The 15139-nt window shown below is 33.2% G+C and overlaps 1 protein-coding gene across 3 annotated transcripts in view; it reads left to right on the top strand.

The window, feature by feature from the left end:
• Window positions 1-15139, top strand: part of LOC148620630 (adhesion G protein-coupled receptor L3-like) — a 75763-nt gene that overhangs the window by 44043 nt on the left and 16581 nt on the right. For 2 of the 3 annotated variants that reach the window (XM_088574295.1, XM_088574297.1), the window contains 11 exons: window positions 106-357; window positions 1676-1894; window positions 2830-2976; window positions 3929-4033; window positions 4669-4760; window positions 5662-5850; window positions 9192-9263; window positions 10480-10588; window positions 11782-11901; window positions 12732-12810; window positions 14694-14811. In XM_088574295.1, coding sequence (XP_088430421.1) covers window positions 106-357; window positions 1676-1894; window positions 2830-2976; window positions 3929-4033; window positions 4669-4760; window positions 5662-5850; window positions 9192-9263; window positions 10480-10588; window positions 11782-11901; window positions 12732-12810; window positions 14694-14811 — 1502 coding nt within the window. The other variant, XM_088574298.1, reaches the window with a different exon arrangement.

Here is a 15139-nt window from a genome sequence, read left to right as displayed (position 1 = left end):
CTGACTTGGGTGTCTTTTGCAAATAAGGACGGATTAATTTTATGGTATGCATAAGTATTGTAAATTGATTGTTTTAAACTGCTTTTTCAATTTTTTTTATTCAAGATGGAGGACTGAAGATAACACAGTTTTTTAGTCCTACACAACTTATAGAAGAAACACCAGCAACATTCATTTGTATAGCAGAAGCCATTGGTCTGACAGGGGAGATAATTGTTAATTGGAAATTTAACAATTTGTTGATCAGACCCACACTGACATCTAGGTGGAGCTACAAGACTGCATCTATCAATCCCATGATGCCTCAGTTTAAACAGTTTGAACTGATGAATTCGGGCTTGAAACTTAGAGATGAAGGTATATATATTAAACCTTCCTTTCATCGGTGGCAACATCCCTTCAGTACTTTTTGGTGGACTCTTGAGAGAGTTGACTACACTGATGATTTTGGTTTTTAAGATTACGATTGTTGTCAAATTTCTTATGTTTTTGCAAATTTTCCGATTTCAAGGTTTCAATTTTTTGGTTTTGTTTTGTCTTTTATATGACTCTGTAACTGTTGTACCAATAGTCATTTCCTGTTTGAAAACATTGAACAAAAACTATGTCCAAAAGTATTTCTGAAGAAATTAATAATGCGCTTTGCAAGAAATAACATAAAACAACATGATAAAGAGTACAATTGTATTCATTTTATTGATATATTCATCCATGGTATTTGGTGGTTTCTGTCAATAAAATCAGCTTTTTGCAACAATAAAAATGAAACTTACGATTTTTTTATCTCAAATTACTGTTTCTTTTGGTACACCTTACTATTTTCATTTGCTTTTGTTATTTTATGTTCTTTGTTGTCTGTTTTCCCTGTCTGGTATTTATTCTTTGTTACCTTGATTACTTTTCCATACCACACAGCTATTTGTTAGATAATATGTATATTTTCAAAAATATTTGTATAGTCCAACTGTACATGTATAGGATCTTGTATTCACAGGCAAGTATTGTTCACATGAAATTCATGTAAGTCTGGTTTCATGTTAAATTAAGTGAATGCTTTCACAAAGTACTAGGAACGATGAGGCCCACCTCATGACTGGAAATTAGAAATTTCTAGAATGTTGGAATAATGTTTATTAAATCACATTTATAAGCATATCATCTTTCAATGATTGAAAATGTGATAACCCAATTTTGTGAATCTCCAAACTTTCTGAAATACTGTTGTTTAAAATTTTACTCCAGAATTAAGAATTTGTTTGAGGAAAGTCAACATATCTCATACACCAACATAGATTTTTAATTTGTATAAGAAAGTTAGGCAGTACATGTACAATTGAAGGGAGATTAGTTATTGCCTAATTCTTGCAAATGGTAGTAATTAACTTATATATTTTACTTCTTAAATTTCTTAGGCACTATTCCTTAACTGCTTCATGAATTTTTATGACGTTTAAAGGGAAAGTTATGTAATTAAATATGTAGTTGTGTATATAAGAAAATAATGATTGTCTGTTGCCTGCAATGAGAGATAATCCAACTTTGGGTTTTGACAAGATAAGAAGTGGATATGGTTCTCTTTGTCAGCTTACTCATAGTATTTCTGTCTTACATATATCAGATAAAAACTGCAATCATTAATTCATTTGGCTGCTTCTAGTGATTTATTTTACTGTAGGAAACATTACATGTGAAGTTTACAATGACAAAGGGACCTTAAAACACAGCAAGACCATAAAAACAAGAGTGATTACCAAGCCAGTAGTTGAGATATTTCCACTGACTGCTACTGTTCGACAAGGAGGAAATGTAACCATTCGATGTGACATAAGTTCAGCAGTTCAAAGTGCAACGTTGTACTGGGTTAAGGATGGATCAGGTTTAGTTACATCACAAGGTATGTAACATTAGTTCTATAGTGAGTGGTGCGACAGACTGATATAAAGATGGATCAGGTTTAGTTACATCACAAGGTATGTAACATCAGTTCTATAGTGAGTGGTGTCGCAGAGTGGTATAAAGATGGATCATGTTTAGTTACATCACTAGGTATGTTACATCATTTCTATAGTGAGTGGTGTGACAGACTGGTATAAAGATGGATCATGTTTAGTTACATCACTAGGAATGTAATATCAGTTCCATAGTGAGTGGTGTGACAGACTGGTATAAAGATGGATCATGTTTAGTTACATCACTAGGAATGTAATATCGGTTCTATAGTGAGTGGTGCGACAGACTGGTATAAAGATGGATCATGTTTAGTTACATCACTAGATATGTAACATCAGTTCTATAGTTTTTTTTATTGACATTAGATTCACCTTACCATATAAACAGCTTCCTCGTTATTCATGTGACATTAGAAATGATGTATTAATAGACCTTATTATTAAAATGCTTCAAATGATATGCAAGTGAAATAATTTTCATGTTTATATCCCAAAATCACAATGTTACACACTCTTTTTCCCAATGATATGGATCCTTGGCCCTTTCTAAAAAAACACAGGGAAAAACACTGGGTCTCCTGGACTAAAACTTTGGTACTCATAGAGGTGTAGCAGCCCAAAATTGATTGGTACTGCAGAATATCTTTTTTTACAGAAATTTTACATACTGTATGCCGTATTAATGAAGTATTTGCACTAGCATTATCTGCCGTACTTTGCACTACACCCGGACAACATATAACGGGATGTTTCATGGTTGTGTTTTATGAGACTTGATTTGTTATAACTTAAATACATGTAATTCATTTAAGTTGCATGTTTTGTTTTTTTATTTTTATTTCTATTAATTCTGCATTACTTAGATTTTTTACATATCTAGATGAGTCCATAGAGGTTAGAAATAAAGGCATGACACAGATTTTGACAGCTAATGATATTCAAAGAAGTACTCTATATACATGTGTGGGGAGTAATATTGCAGGGGATAGAAATGTACTGTGTAATGTAACTGTCATCAGGGATGAAGGTTTGTTACAGATATTTTATTTATTCATTATTTATATAAATCAATATAAACACAAATTTAATTTAAAAAGTACCAAAGACTCAGTATTCTTGCAAGTAACAAGATTTATAATATCATTAAGTTTATTTACATAAAAGGACAACATTCAGTTTCTACAGGGCATGACATTTTCATTGCTGCCATGCAATTTTTGGAAATAAAAATCTTGGCCCTTACAGCTTTTTTATATATAAACTGATTTCTGCCTCTTAAAATAGCTACAAAGTTTTATTTTTAAGGGAATGTTAGATTTGAATAAAAAAAGTTCATGATTTACTTTATGTAAAATACCAAATTATGCAATATGACTTTTTACTTAAGATATTAAGTGTTTCTGAAATACAGACCTATTTTTTCTACTAAAAACAGAATTATGTTTTGTCTTATTCCATCTTCAATGCTTCTTGTAGTATTTTATATTTGTCTAAAATCTTCCGGACTAAAACTTGGGTACATTCTCACAGTATGCTTGCCTCATGAAAGTTCAATCCTGGACCAAATCAAATCACTGACGTAAATATTGGTAGTTACTGCTTCTTACCCCAGCATGTAGGACATTAAATGATATCTGGTTGGCTCTGAGTCAAAATGATATGTCTAAGTGGGGTTTCTACTTGGGTTTGATATACCTACCTGTAGGCTGTTGTACCTGTGAGCTAGCACAAAAAATCCAGCTCAGTGTCAGACTAGTACAAAACATCTTTTCAATAGGTAAAACATTGTCCTGAAATGTATGAAATATCTGCTATAGGATGTAAAATCTTACTACTAAATTTATATTCCGAGAACTCTGGTCTGGGTTGGTAAAAAAACTCAAATCTTTGATATATTTCTCAAATATTCAATTCAATCTGTTTAATGAAAATTTAAATTAAATTTATTTTTTGATACCGGACCATGAATTATTTGACAGATTTAGTGACATCTTGTCCAGAGACTACAGACAGTTATGGTACACTCTGGGAGGAATCAGTTGATGGTGTAGTTGTAATCAAACCTTGTACTGGTGGGCAAATAGGTAATCAAACCTTGTACTGGCGGGCAAATAGGTAATCAAACCTTGTACTGGCGGGCAAATAGGTAATCAAACCTTGTACTGGCAGGTAAATAGGTAATCAAACCTTGTACTGGCGGGCAAATAGGTAATCATACCTTTTACTGATAGGCTAAAATTAATCTAACCTTATACTGATGGGCAAATAGGTAATAAGATGAATATGAGGGATAAAAGTGTTAGATTTTAGCAATCCCACATGCCCAAAACTTGTTTGGTCTGTTTTTGTTTTTTGTTTTTTGTTTTTTTTAATTTTGTTTTTAACTTTTTCTTCAATACAAAGTGACAAAATAGATGAACATATGTATATATATATATATTGGTGCATAGCATTCATTTTAAGTAAGAAAATTCACTAACAATGATTTTTTGTGTGTTTTCTAGGTAATGTATCCAGATTGTGTGTTAAAGGTTTTGTTTTTATTTTGTGTTTTGTAAGCAATGGATCTTGGCTGTGTCTAATTAGTTTGTTTTTTACTTTGAGTAATGTAATTAGTTAACAAGACTATGTGTTAATGATTCTGTTCTTATTTTGTGTTTTGTAGGTTATATATCCAGATTATGCATTGAAGGTTTTGTTTTTATGTTGTGTTTTGTAGGTAATGTATCCAGATTATGTGTTAAAGGTGTATGGGAGGAACCAGATTACAGTAAATGTTTTAGGAAAGATCTACTTGATTTACAGAACCAGGTAAGAATTGTTTATGAATGTGTTTTTTATTTTAGTTCTTGGTTTAGACAAACATTTGATAGTCATTGTAATCTTTTGAAGATTGTGCTGTTAAGATATTTTTTTAAAATGTAAAAAATTAATGTGTATATAAAAGTTTCAGCTAAAATGTGTTGTAGAAAAACACTTGGTGTATGTTATTGCTGTCTTATAAATTTCAGTTAATTATCTCAAAAATACATGATATGAATATTTCTAATACCCCTGGGTAAGATATGACTGGTCTCAATTTTTTTTTAATCATTGTGTCATGTTTGTACTATCTGTTAATGTAAGCAGGATGTTAATAGTAATCATGCCGTCTGTCTGTCTGTTAGTTGTCCTTTTTCATTTCTATTTCACAGCTTCTTTGAGACCACTTAATGGAATTTGATGCAACTTTCACAAATTCTTTATCACATAATGCTATTTTGACTGGTGGCAACTTGATGCTTTCATTTGTGTTGAAATATACTGGAAATAATGAACTGTAATAAGTGGAAGATTTAGGGCACTATAACACCTTGTTTAACCCACCTGTCATTTTGAAATGCCTGTACCAAGTCAGGACAAATGCGGTGGTTTTTTAACTGTCTGGTTTTGCCCTGATGGTGCTATTAGTTACATAGAATTTCCTTTTGACTGTTGCCTGGATTTTATCAGTTTAGTAAATTAATTTGTTAATACCATTCATTGATATCATGTGTCAAATATTTAATTTTTCACAATCCAGATTAGGGTTTATTAAGCTTGAATGGTTTGCCCATTCTTGCCCCCACTGTTCAGGGTTAACTGTCTATGTCATATGAAGTTGCACCCAGCACCCAGGGGAATTTTTTTTTTAAAGGCATTTGTCACACCCCTTTTTACTTGTTCTATTTAGGCAGAAGATTTAAAACAAGGCATAGGAGTTGAGGAAGTTGATAAGATCCTGACAGATTTGAATAATTTAACAGCTATTAAGCGTGGAAAGTTGACCTCTGGTGACCTGACCACTACATCCACTACATTACTCAGTGTGGCAGAGCATGCATCAGGAAGGATTGATACAGTATCAACTAACCAACTGGATGTAAGTTAACTTTGACTGTTAAAAAACTGTTTGGACGTTCTGGGAAATAATGTTTCTTTTTCAGTAGAAATCGTTGTTCATTACTAATCTGAATCTGTTTTGTCTCTAGTGGCTACAATATCAGGGTGTCAAGTCCCTATAAATTGTCTCTAGTGGCTACAATATCAAGTCCCCATAAATTCCTATATTTTTCTGTAAATTTGAAGGTCCCTATATTTTTCCTATAATTCATTAAAATCCCTATAAAACCCTATATATATTCAGAAAAATCTGTGATATTTTTTCCGAAATGATTACAAACACTGATATATGAAGAATGTATGAATCATTAATATGCAATGTGTCTCATTACTATTTTGTATGCAATTAAGATACTCATATATATGTATTAAATAACTGTTTCTGGGAAAGTACCTTATAGGTATGATATTCTATCTAGTGTAATCAGGGCAGCAAAATTTAAGCCATGCTTATTGATCAACATATACTCATGTTAGTAAAAAGACTTTACAAAGAGATATATCGTCTTTGATTTGGCATATCCTTGTTGAAAAGTTAGTATTTAAGTCATTGAATCCTTTTGAAGAATTTAACTTTATCTTTAAGAATGACTTGCTTTAAAGATTTTAAAAATAGGAAATTTCATAAAGCCTGAACTAATTGAGGGCAAACCAGGCAAGAAATTGTTGAGCATTGATGTCATTAATGTAAAGAATTGCTTAAGTGATCAGAACATAGTAATAGGTTATAAAGTTAGACATCACATGGTTAAGTTTAGTTCTGAACAGCAGAGAAAGCAAATGCTAGGAATTTGTGCATTTGACCATAGATCAGTTGAGCAATTACAGAAGAGACTGCCACTAGGGAATGCCCTTATCATGAGTCTTAGTTGTTTTATTCCATTGAAAAAGACTGGAATAGTCAGTGAGTCTGTCAGACGTATTCAACAAATAACCAGACACCCAGAACCAACAATTGATCTTGTTTTGGTTAGTGATGAGTGGAAATGTTGTCAACAGGATAGTAGTCTGACTGTAGCAGTGGATGAGCAGAGATTTACCACTGCTGGCAAAACTAAGTACAGACTATTGGAGAAAGTAATTAAAACAGCTCAGGTATTGCCCAGTGGAAGTGCAGATGTAGAAATGAGTTTGTCAGTGAATATTGATGTGGTCACTGATGATAGGACTTCGCTTTCAGAGCAAGCCATTACTGGCATACAAATGGTGAAGGATGCAGTTGCATTTTATGATCCTCAACATAAACAGCCAAGAAACATATTTTTTAAAAAGGAATTGATCAAAGCTTTGAAAACTGCACATGCTTGTTACCAAGCAAGGCTTGAAGAAGGAAGAAACAAAAAAAGAACTGGAATTATCCAAAGCAAAGGAGAAAAGGGAAAATGAAGAAAAATAAAAGAGAAAACGAGAAGAAGAACTAGCAGTTACCAAAAAAATTGGACAAAGAAGGCTACATTTGTAGAACTGTCAGAAAGAGAAACACATGTTAAGATTGATACAGATGCAGGCAATGCCCTCCATAAAGAAGGAAAAATTAAACTAGAAAAGATAATGAAGTAAAGGACATAGATAGTTCATCTCTTCAGTTTACCCAAGTGATGATTGATACAGGTACCAAGCAAATCAGCAAAGGCATTGAAGAAGGGGAAAAGCTCGGTGTTATGAAAGGTCACGTCTCTTGGGGAAAAAGATGATACAACATAAGCAAAGCATGGTACAAAACAAGATGACAAGGGAAGCAGTTCTAAAGTAAGGGAGAAAAATCAACTAAGAGAAAGAGTGAAACTACTGCAGCACATGAAGAAGATAGAAAGAAACAAAAGCATTAATGACATTTTTATGTACTCATTAGACATTTTGAATATTTGTTTCTTTAATTTTAATGTGATTTTAAAAGTAACTTTATAATGGCATAATGTAAATTAGGAAAAATGATAAATGGGAGGAAAGGAAATGGCTGTAGAGGAGGGACCATAATACATGTATTTAGAATTGAGGGTTATATATAGGTATTGTATCAGAGATATAAGAGCTGGACAGGAAGCTAATCAAAGTCAAATGTCTTTTTATTTTACATTATTTTTGTCATAATATTCCAGTTTTTGTTAAATACCAAATTTTCTAGGTTCGTGGCTAAAACCATAGACTTTCAACACAAATCCTTCAATAAAAACCCTTTGAATTTATTTAAAAATCCATATTTTTACCCTATAAATTAGAAAAAAAATCTCTATATTCCTATAATTTTTAGGCCAAAAGTGGCTTGACACCCTGCAATATGCTTTAACAACTCAAAACTCAGGGGAAATACTTACTTTGCAACCCCTTGTTAACATAATTGTTCGAATTCTAATTCTAACACTGGAACCTGAGTCATTGTTGCTCAGGACTAAATGAGATAAAGTCAAAGAGTAATCAAGGGAACCAAGGTTATAGCAGTAATCAAAAGAATGTAATCCAGGGACAAAGACCAGACATGGAAAACAGATATACACAACAAAGAACATAAAGTAACTAAAATCATACATACAAAGTAACAAAAGTAAATGAGCAACTCGGACTCCTAAAAACTGGGAGCATGGACCAGGTGCACCGGTAGGGTAAGCGTAGTTTCAACATTATTAAAATTTAAATTTAAAATTAAAAATGAAGATAGCAGTCAGCCAGAGTAAAATAATTTCAAAGATGTCTGTTGAAGATATGTACAGAATTAGTGTGTCTGAAGGGACAATTTTGTAATGCAAATTAGGGTAGGTCTTTATAGACCTTTGTAGACCTTGGTGCCTCACGAGAAGTTGACTCTTGTGGTAAATGCACTGCATTTCTGTCTGAAAACACAAATTCCTAGACAGTAATGTATCATAGTAATTGTTAATCATAATGTAACATAATGTTTCCCACACTTTTTTTTCGTCATGCTTGCAGATAAACATTAGATATTTGGTACATTGCTTTACCATGACAAGTTCCAGATAAAGTTCAAATTTATTCCGGCCCATTGATTTGTTTTGTATGAGTTATGGCCCTTGGACTTTGAAAATTTATGAAGACTCAGCATTAAGTTTGCATTCTGTTCTCTTCAACAATACTCTCAGTATGTTTGCTTTTACTTGTGGTAAAAATGTTTAAGAGGTACTTCACTTTATTTCTAGTAATATTAAACTCATAATTTCTACTGGTAAAAGGAACAATTAGGTCCATGGATCACTACATTTTCTTCAAATGAAAAATGAGGAAAAAAGTGTTTGGTTTTTAAGTATAGTAGTAATAGCAAGTAGTTAAGAAAAATTGTCATCTTATTGTTTTTTATTTGTTTTGTAGGAATTTGTTTCATCAGCCAACAATGCATTAGAATCTGACAATGTTCAGGGATGGATACAGTTGAAAGGAAAGGTATGACATATTTTGTGAAAATTAGTGGCAGCAGTACTTTTATTTTGTGAGTATTAATTTTTATTTAACATTGCAGAATGGCAATTACAATTTCATGCAATAATTTTGGAACTTACAGATTTTCATTTGTTTTAAATATGCATGATTAATAGGAAATGTCTCTCCACTTTGGTAGAAACTATTATTAATCTTCTAGATAGGGCTAAGCAGCCAATGAAAAAACTGCTCGGACAGTATTTCGTCAATAGATTAGGGTCAGTATTCCAAAAATTCGTCATGATCCGATTGACAAATACAGAGGGTCTGTTTTCAATATGACAAATTATGTGCATTTGTCAAAGATATATAATTTAATTTGGTTTGTAACAAGCTTACTGATTTGTTGGTTCTCTTTGGGCAAACCAAGTTATTTTGTATAACCTGGCTTGGTACTATGATATTATTAATGTCATCTGGTCTGCACACTGTGATTCAAACAATCCTGAACAAAATAACACTTTGATTATGAATCAATTGATATTTTGACTCTCATCCATTAGAAATTAAATTGTAAGGAATGTTGCTAATTTTTAGATCCCTGGCTGAAGGCCATGTGAGCTATTGCCATCACTTTGCTTTCGTCGTCATCGTCCATTAACAATTTTTTCAAAAATCTTCTCCTTTGAAACTGCTAACAGGAATTATATGAAACTTTGCACAGATGTTCCTTAGGGTATCTTGCAAAAAATTTGTGTGTTTAGATTTTTGATCCTGTCAAAAAACATGACCACCATTACTAAAAATAGAACATATGGGTCAGACTGTCGTTTTTTGCATATATATCTCCAAAAGCATTATGTTAACCAAAATTCTGATTGGGTTAAAGTGTTCAGCATGATGAGATCTATCTGTGGTCAAATTTTCATTCTTATGTTAAGCCATGTATTGATCCTTATGATAAGTCCTACCAAAGTCTTCTTGAGTCAAAATTATTAGTAAACTTCTTGTTAAATTTATTGCCATTGAAAGACAAAATTTAACAAGGTATGCGATTCTGGGAGCCTCTTGTTTAAAATAGTTTATACTCAATAACCTTGTTTGGGCAAGTTTACATGTTTTATTTTAAGTGTAAATGGCCACATACCAAATATTTTCATAAGAAAAAATTAGATACATTCCTAAAATAGTTTCACTGAAATTAGCCACTGGATACAGCTTCTTGTCATTTTGTTTGTAGAATGAGGATAAAATTGGTAATCTGCTAAAAGCAGTTACTACCTATACCGAAGCTTACACTAAAACTGAAGATCGAGAATTCAAAAGAGCTGTTGAAAAAGACAACTTAGGTGAGCACATATGGTTTCCCCAACTTAGGTGGGTAAGCATAAAATAACACAGGACACTTGGTTTGCCCAACATCTTTATTATATTTCCTGCTTTGAAGGAAGGAGGTACTAAGTAATCATTGTCTCTCTGTTGGTCCTCACTTTTTCTGTTACAATTTTCTCTACAATTTTCTCAGCCACTTGATGTTTTAGAGAAGCTTTATTTAGGTATTGTGGGATTTGATTTCCGACTTGAGCAACATCAACTTCGAGTTTAACGACTATATTTTGTCCATGTGGGGAGCAGAGGTATCTTCAATTGAGCTTTGCTCACAATTTTTTTCTTGTTTTTTCCTGTTTTTTTTTTCTCTCATTTGAAGACTTGTCTTCATTATACCTTTTCAAAATTTGTGTAGGGCATATCTGAATCACTCCATCTGACTGTCTTTTATAGTTTTGTATAAGGACATCTCCTCTAAAAACATTCAACAGATTTTGATGAAATTCTGTAACAGTATTGTGAGTTGATTATCCTAAAGTCATGTGCATGTACATACAGCATTTAAAGTTTCTAATCTATAGAACTGCTCTAAAATATAATAATTACAGCTCTTGGAAATCCCAAAGTGGACAAAATTGAGTGTTTTCTAATATTAATTTTTGTCCATTTTGGCTTGCCGTAGAGATGACTATAACAACTGATGTATTCCTTGAATGAAAAATAATGAAATTAATTAAAACTTAACAAATGCAGTTCTCAAAACATTTGTAAACTTTTAATACCCCACTCCACAAGTGTGTGGTATATTGGAACCACCATGTCTGTGCGTCCTTCTGTCTGAATTTAATTATCTCAACTCTCATTGGATACGTTGATTCCAAATTTGTTATTTGGCTTTATATGAATAGGCATATATTAAGCAATTTTGGTGTCAGTCCCATGTCAACTTCCTGTACAAGTGGGAATTTATCTCAGAGTAATCAAGGGAACCAAGATTTTAGCGAAAATCAAAGGAATGCAATACAGGGACAAAGACCAGAATGAAAAACAGACACAAACAATAAAGAACATAAAGTAACTAAAATAATACATACAAAGTCACAAAAATAAGTGAGTAACTCAGACCTAACTACAAACTGGGAGGATGGACCTTGTGCACCGGTAGGGCATGTCATGACAATGCATGCAGCTTCATGTTGTAACTGACTTTCAGTGGTTGAAGTTGGGAAAGTACAGAATAAAGATGTAGTCTTCCCAGACAAAACAAGAATTTTGGCTGCCTGGATCAGAGACTTACAAACAGTTGTAAGACTCCCAAGGTCTTCTATTAAAGGTTAGTTGGTTTTTGGACACATATTGTTCATTTAATCAGTTTGCCACTCATCAGCTTAGATTGAAGCTTTTTCTCCAAAGATTTGGTAAATCCATCTGCAGTCTTTATTTGTACTCTGTTTTTAGATCATTTTTTATGTTTGGCCATCAGTTCATGACATAAGTGTCATGTTGACAGCCCACAATTTAATTGTTTTTACTAATCACAGATCATTTAGTTTAGCCTCAAAGCATTACAAACTTAAACTGTACTCTTGTTTAATTATGTATAGACAATCTACCTATTTATTCATTATACCCCTGCCCAGAAGGAGAGGGGTGTATGTACTGTTTTACCCTTGTCTATGTTTCCCTCCGTAACAATGTTTTCCATTACACTTTTCTTAGCAACTACTCGTGACAATTTTTTAAGCAATTTCTGTAATTGAATTTTTTTTTGAAAAATTTAAATATACCTATCCTGATTCAAATTGTTACATATCATGTGATACATATCATGTGATACATATTGTGGGAAAGAGTTGATAAGGAAAAACACTTCCCTCAAAGTATCATACTTGACATGAAATTGATGAAAATAAACTCTAACAAAAAACATTATTTTTATGGAGTTATCTCCCCTTCATAATGTTAATTTACATATGAAATATGAAATGCATATTTTGAGGTTTCCGCAAATTAGATTTTGTTTGATCTATTCTGTGTTTATTTGGGTCATTCTGCTGCATATTTTAATAAAAGCATTGTTTAAGTTCAAAATTTGTTTTGCCTGGACTTTATGTGTACTATATATATATCATTCCAATAACAGTCAAAATTCTTGTATCCTAGGCAATCAGAGAATTGGTTATGAAGGTGTTTACTACAGGAACATATCCCAACTGTTTCCATCTTATCTTGTTACTGATGGGTAAGTTATAGAGTACCAGTAGCATAAGTCATACTGACAGGGTACCAGCAATGTAAGTTATATGGAGAGAGCACCAGCCATGTAAGTTATAGGGACTGAGTACCAGCAATGTAAGTTATATGGACAGAGCACCAGTGACGTAAGTTATTGGGACAGGGTACCAGCCATGTAAGTTACAGGAACAGAGCACCAGCAGCGTAAGTTATAGGAACAGAGTACCAGTGACATAAGTTATAGGGACAGGGCACCAGTGACATAATTTATAGGGACAGGGCACCAGCGACATAAGTTATAGGGACAGAGCCAGCCATGTAAGTTATAGAGACAGGGCACCAGTGACATAAGTTATAGGGACAGGGCACCAACGACATAAGTTGTTGGGACAGGGTACCAGCCAAGTAAGTTATATGGACAGAGTACCAGTGATATAATTTATAGGGACGAGTACCAGCGATATTTCATATGGACAGCACACCAGTGATTTAAGTTATAGGGACAAAGTACCAGTGACATAAGTTATAGGGACAGGGCACCAGTGACATAAGTTATAGGAACAGGGTACCAGTGACGCAAATTATATGGGCAGGATACCAGCAACCTAAGTTATAGGGACAGGGTACCAGTGACATAATTTATCGGGACTGAGTACCAGTGATATAAGTTATATGGACAGACTACTTACGACATAAGTTAAAGGGACAGAGCACCAGCAATTTGAGTTATAAGGACAGAGTGCCAGCAATGTAAGTTATGGGGACATACTACTAACATAAGATATACGGACATTATATCAGGGACAGAGTACTAGTGACATAAGTTATAGGGACAGAGTACCAGTGACATAAGTTATAGGAAAAGAGTGCTTGCCACCTAATTTATAGGGACATAGTACCAGTCACTGAGTTAAAGTGACAGAGCACCAGTGATGTAAGTTATAGGGACAGAGCCCCAGTGATGTAAGTTATAGGGACAGAGCACCAGCGATGTAAGTTATAGGACAGAGCACCAGTGATGTAAGTTATAGGGACAGAGCACCAGTGATGTAAGTTATATAGACAGAGCCCCAGTGATGTAAGTTATAGAGACAGAGCCCCAGCCATGTAAGTTATAGGGACAGAGCCCCAGTGATGTAAGTTATAGGGACAGAGCCCCAGTGATGTAAGTTATAGGGACAGAGCACCAGCCATGTAAGTTATAGGGACAGAGCACCAGCCATGTAAGTTATAGGGACAGAGCACCAGTGATATAAGTTATAGGGACAGAGCACCAGTGATGTAAGTTATAGGGACAGAGCACCAGTGATGTAAGTTATAGGGACAGAGCACCAGTGATGTAAGTTATAGGGACAGAGCACCAGCCATGTAAGTTATAGAGACAGAACATTATCAACAAAGTTAAATGCTATTAACATACAAATAGCTCCATCCTTGATAGACAAAATAATTTGACATGATCAATGCTATAATCAAAATGATAACTCCAAATACTAGTACATGTACTTCTTTTACACATTTTCACTGTTCAGAATTACAATAAATACATTCATGTATCTGACATTCTTCCATATTCTTTTAAAAAAATGTTGGGTCATCAAACTTTTTGTGTGTGTTAATTTGAAAAAAAATAGTTTTAATTCCTATTACATTTTTGTATAACATTTTTCCATCAATTATCTCACCTTTCAAAAGGAGTCTTTGTAAGAATAATTGTGAATATATTTATTTGCCAAATTGAGTTTTATGTCAAATATACTTCTAAAGAGGTTTAAGGTACAATTTATATACATTATATCAAGCAGGTATTTGCTATTTGAAAATGCATATTTTGATATGACTTAGCAAGATGACTGAATCATAATTGCTTTTCTTTTTAAATGACCCTAGGAAGGTGGAGTCATTTGATGAGAGTTTAGATGTGAATTCTAACATAGTTGATTTCTCTGTTGTTCCTGCTCAAGAGCTGTTGGACCCACCACTCTCTATTACATTTGAGTATCTAAATGTAAGTGATAGCTGTTCATATAAAATATGTCAGGTTTTGAAAAACATTTAAAATTACTAATATATGTACATGTACATTTCAATCTGATTAAAGGGAGTGTAAGGCATTGTAGTATATCCTAACAGCTGATTTGAATCAGATTAATGTACATTGTAGTTTGATATATTCTTTGAGTATATTTTGTGGTAAATAATTTGTATACTTATTTACTTAACTTTTTTTATGCATGATTTCCTCTGTATAGTGGTACTGTAGCCAATGTTATAATCTACAACATTTTCCTTGGAAAGTATTTCTGATGGTTAAAGTTTCATTACAGAAAAATGAA

This window comes from Perna viridis, chromosome 3 (assembly GCF_037379345.1).
Source record: "Perna viridis isolate PV_CMFRI_1.1 ecotype Kerala chromosome 3, ASM3737934v1, whole genome shotgun sequence".
Taxonomy (NCBI): Eukaryota; Metazoa; Mollusca; class Bivalvia; order Mytilida; family Mytilidae; genus Perna; species Perna viridis.
Note: the sequence above shows the minus strand (reverse complement) of the source record. Positions and strands in the feature narration are given on the sequence as shown.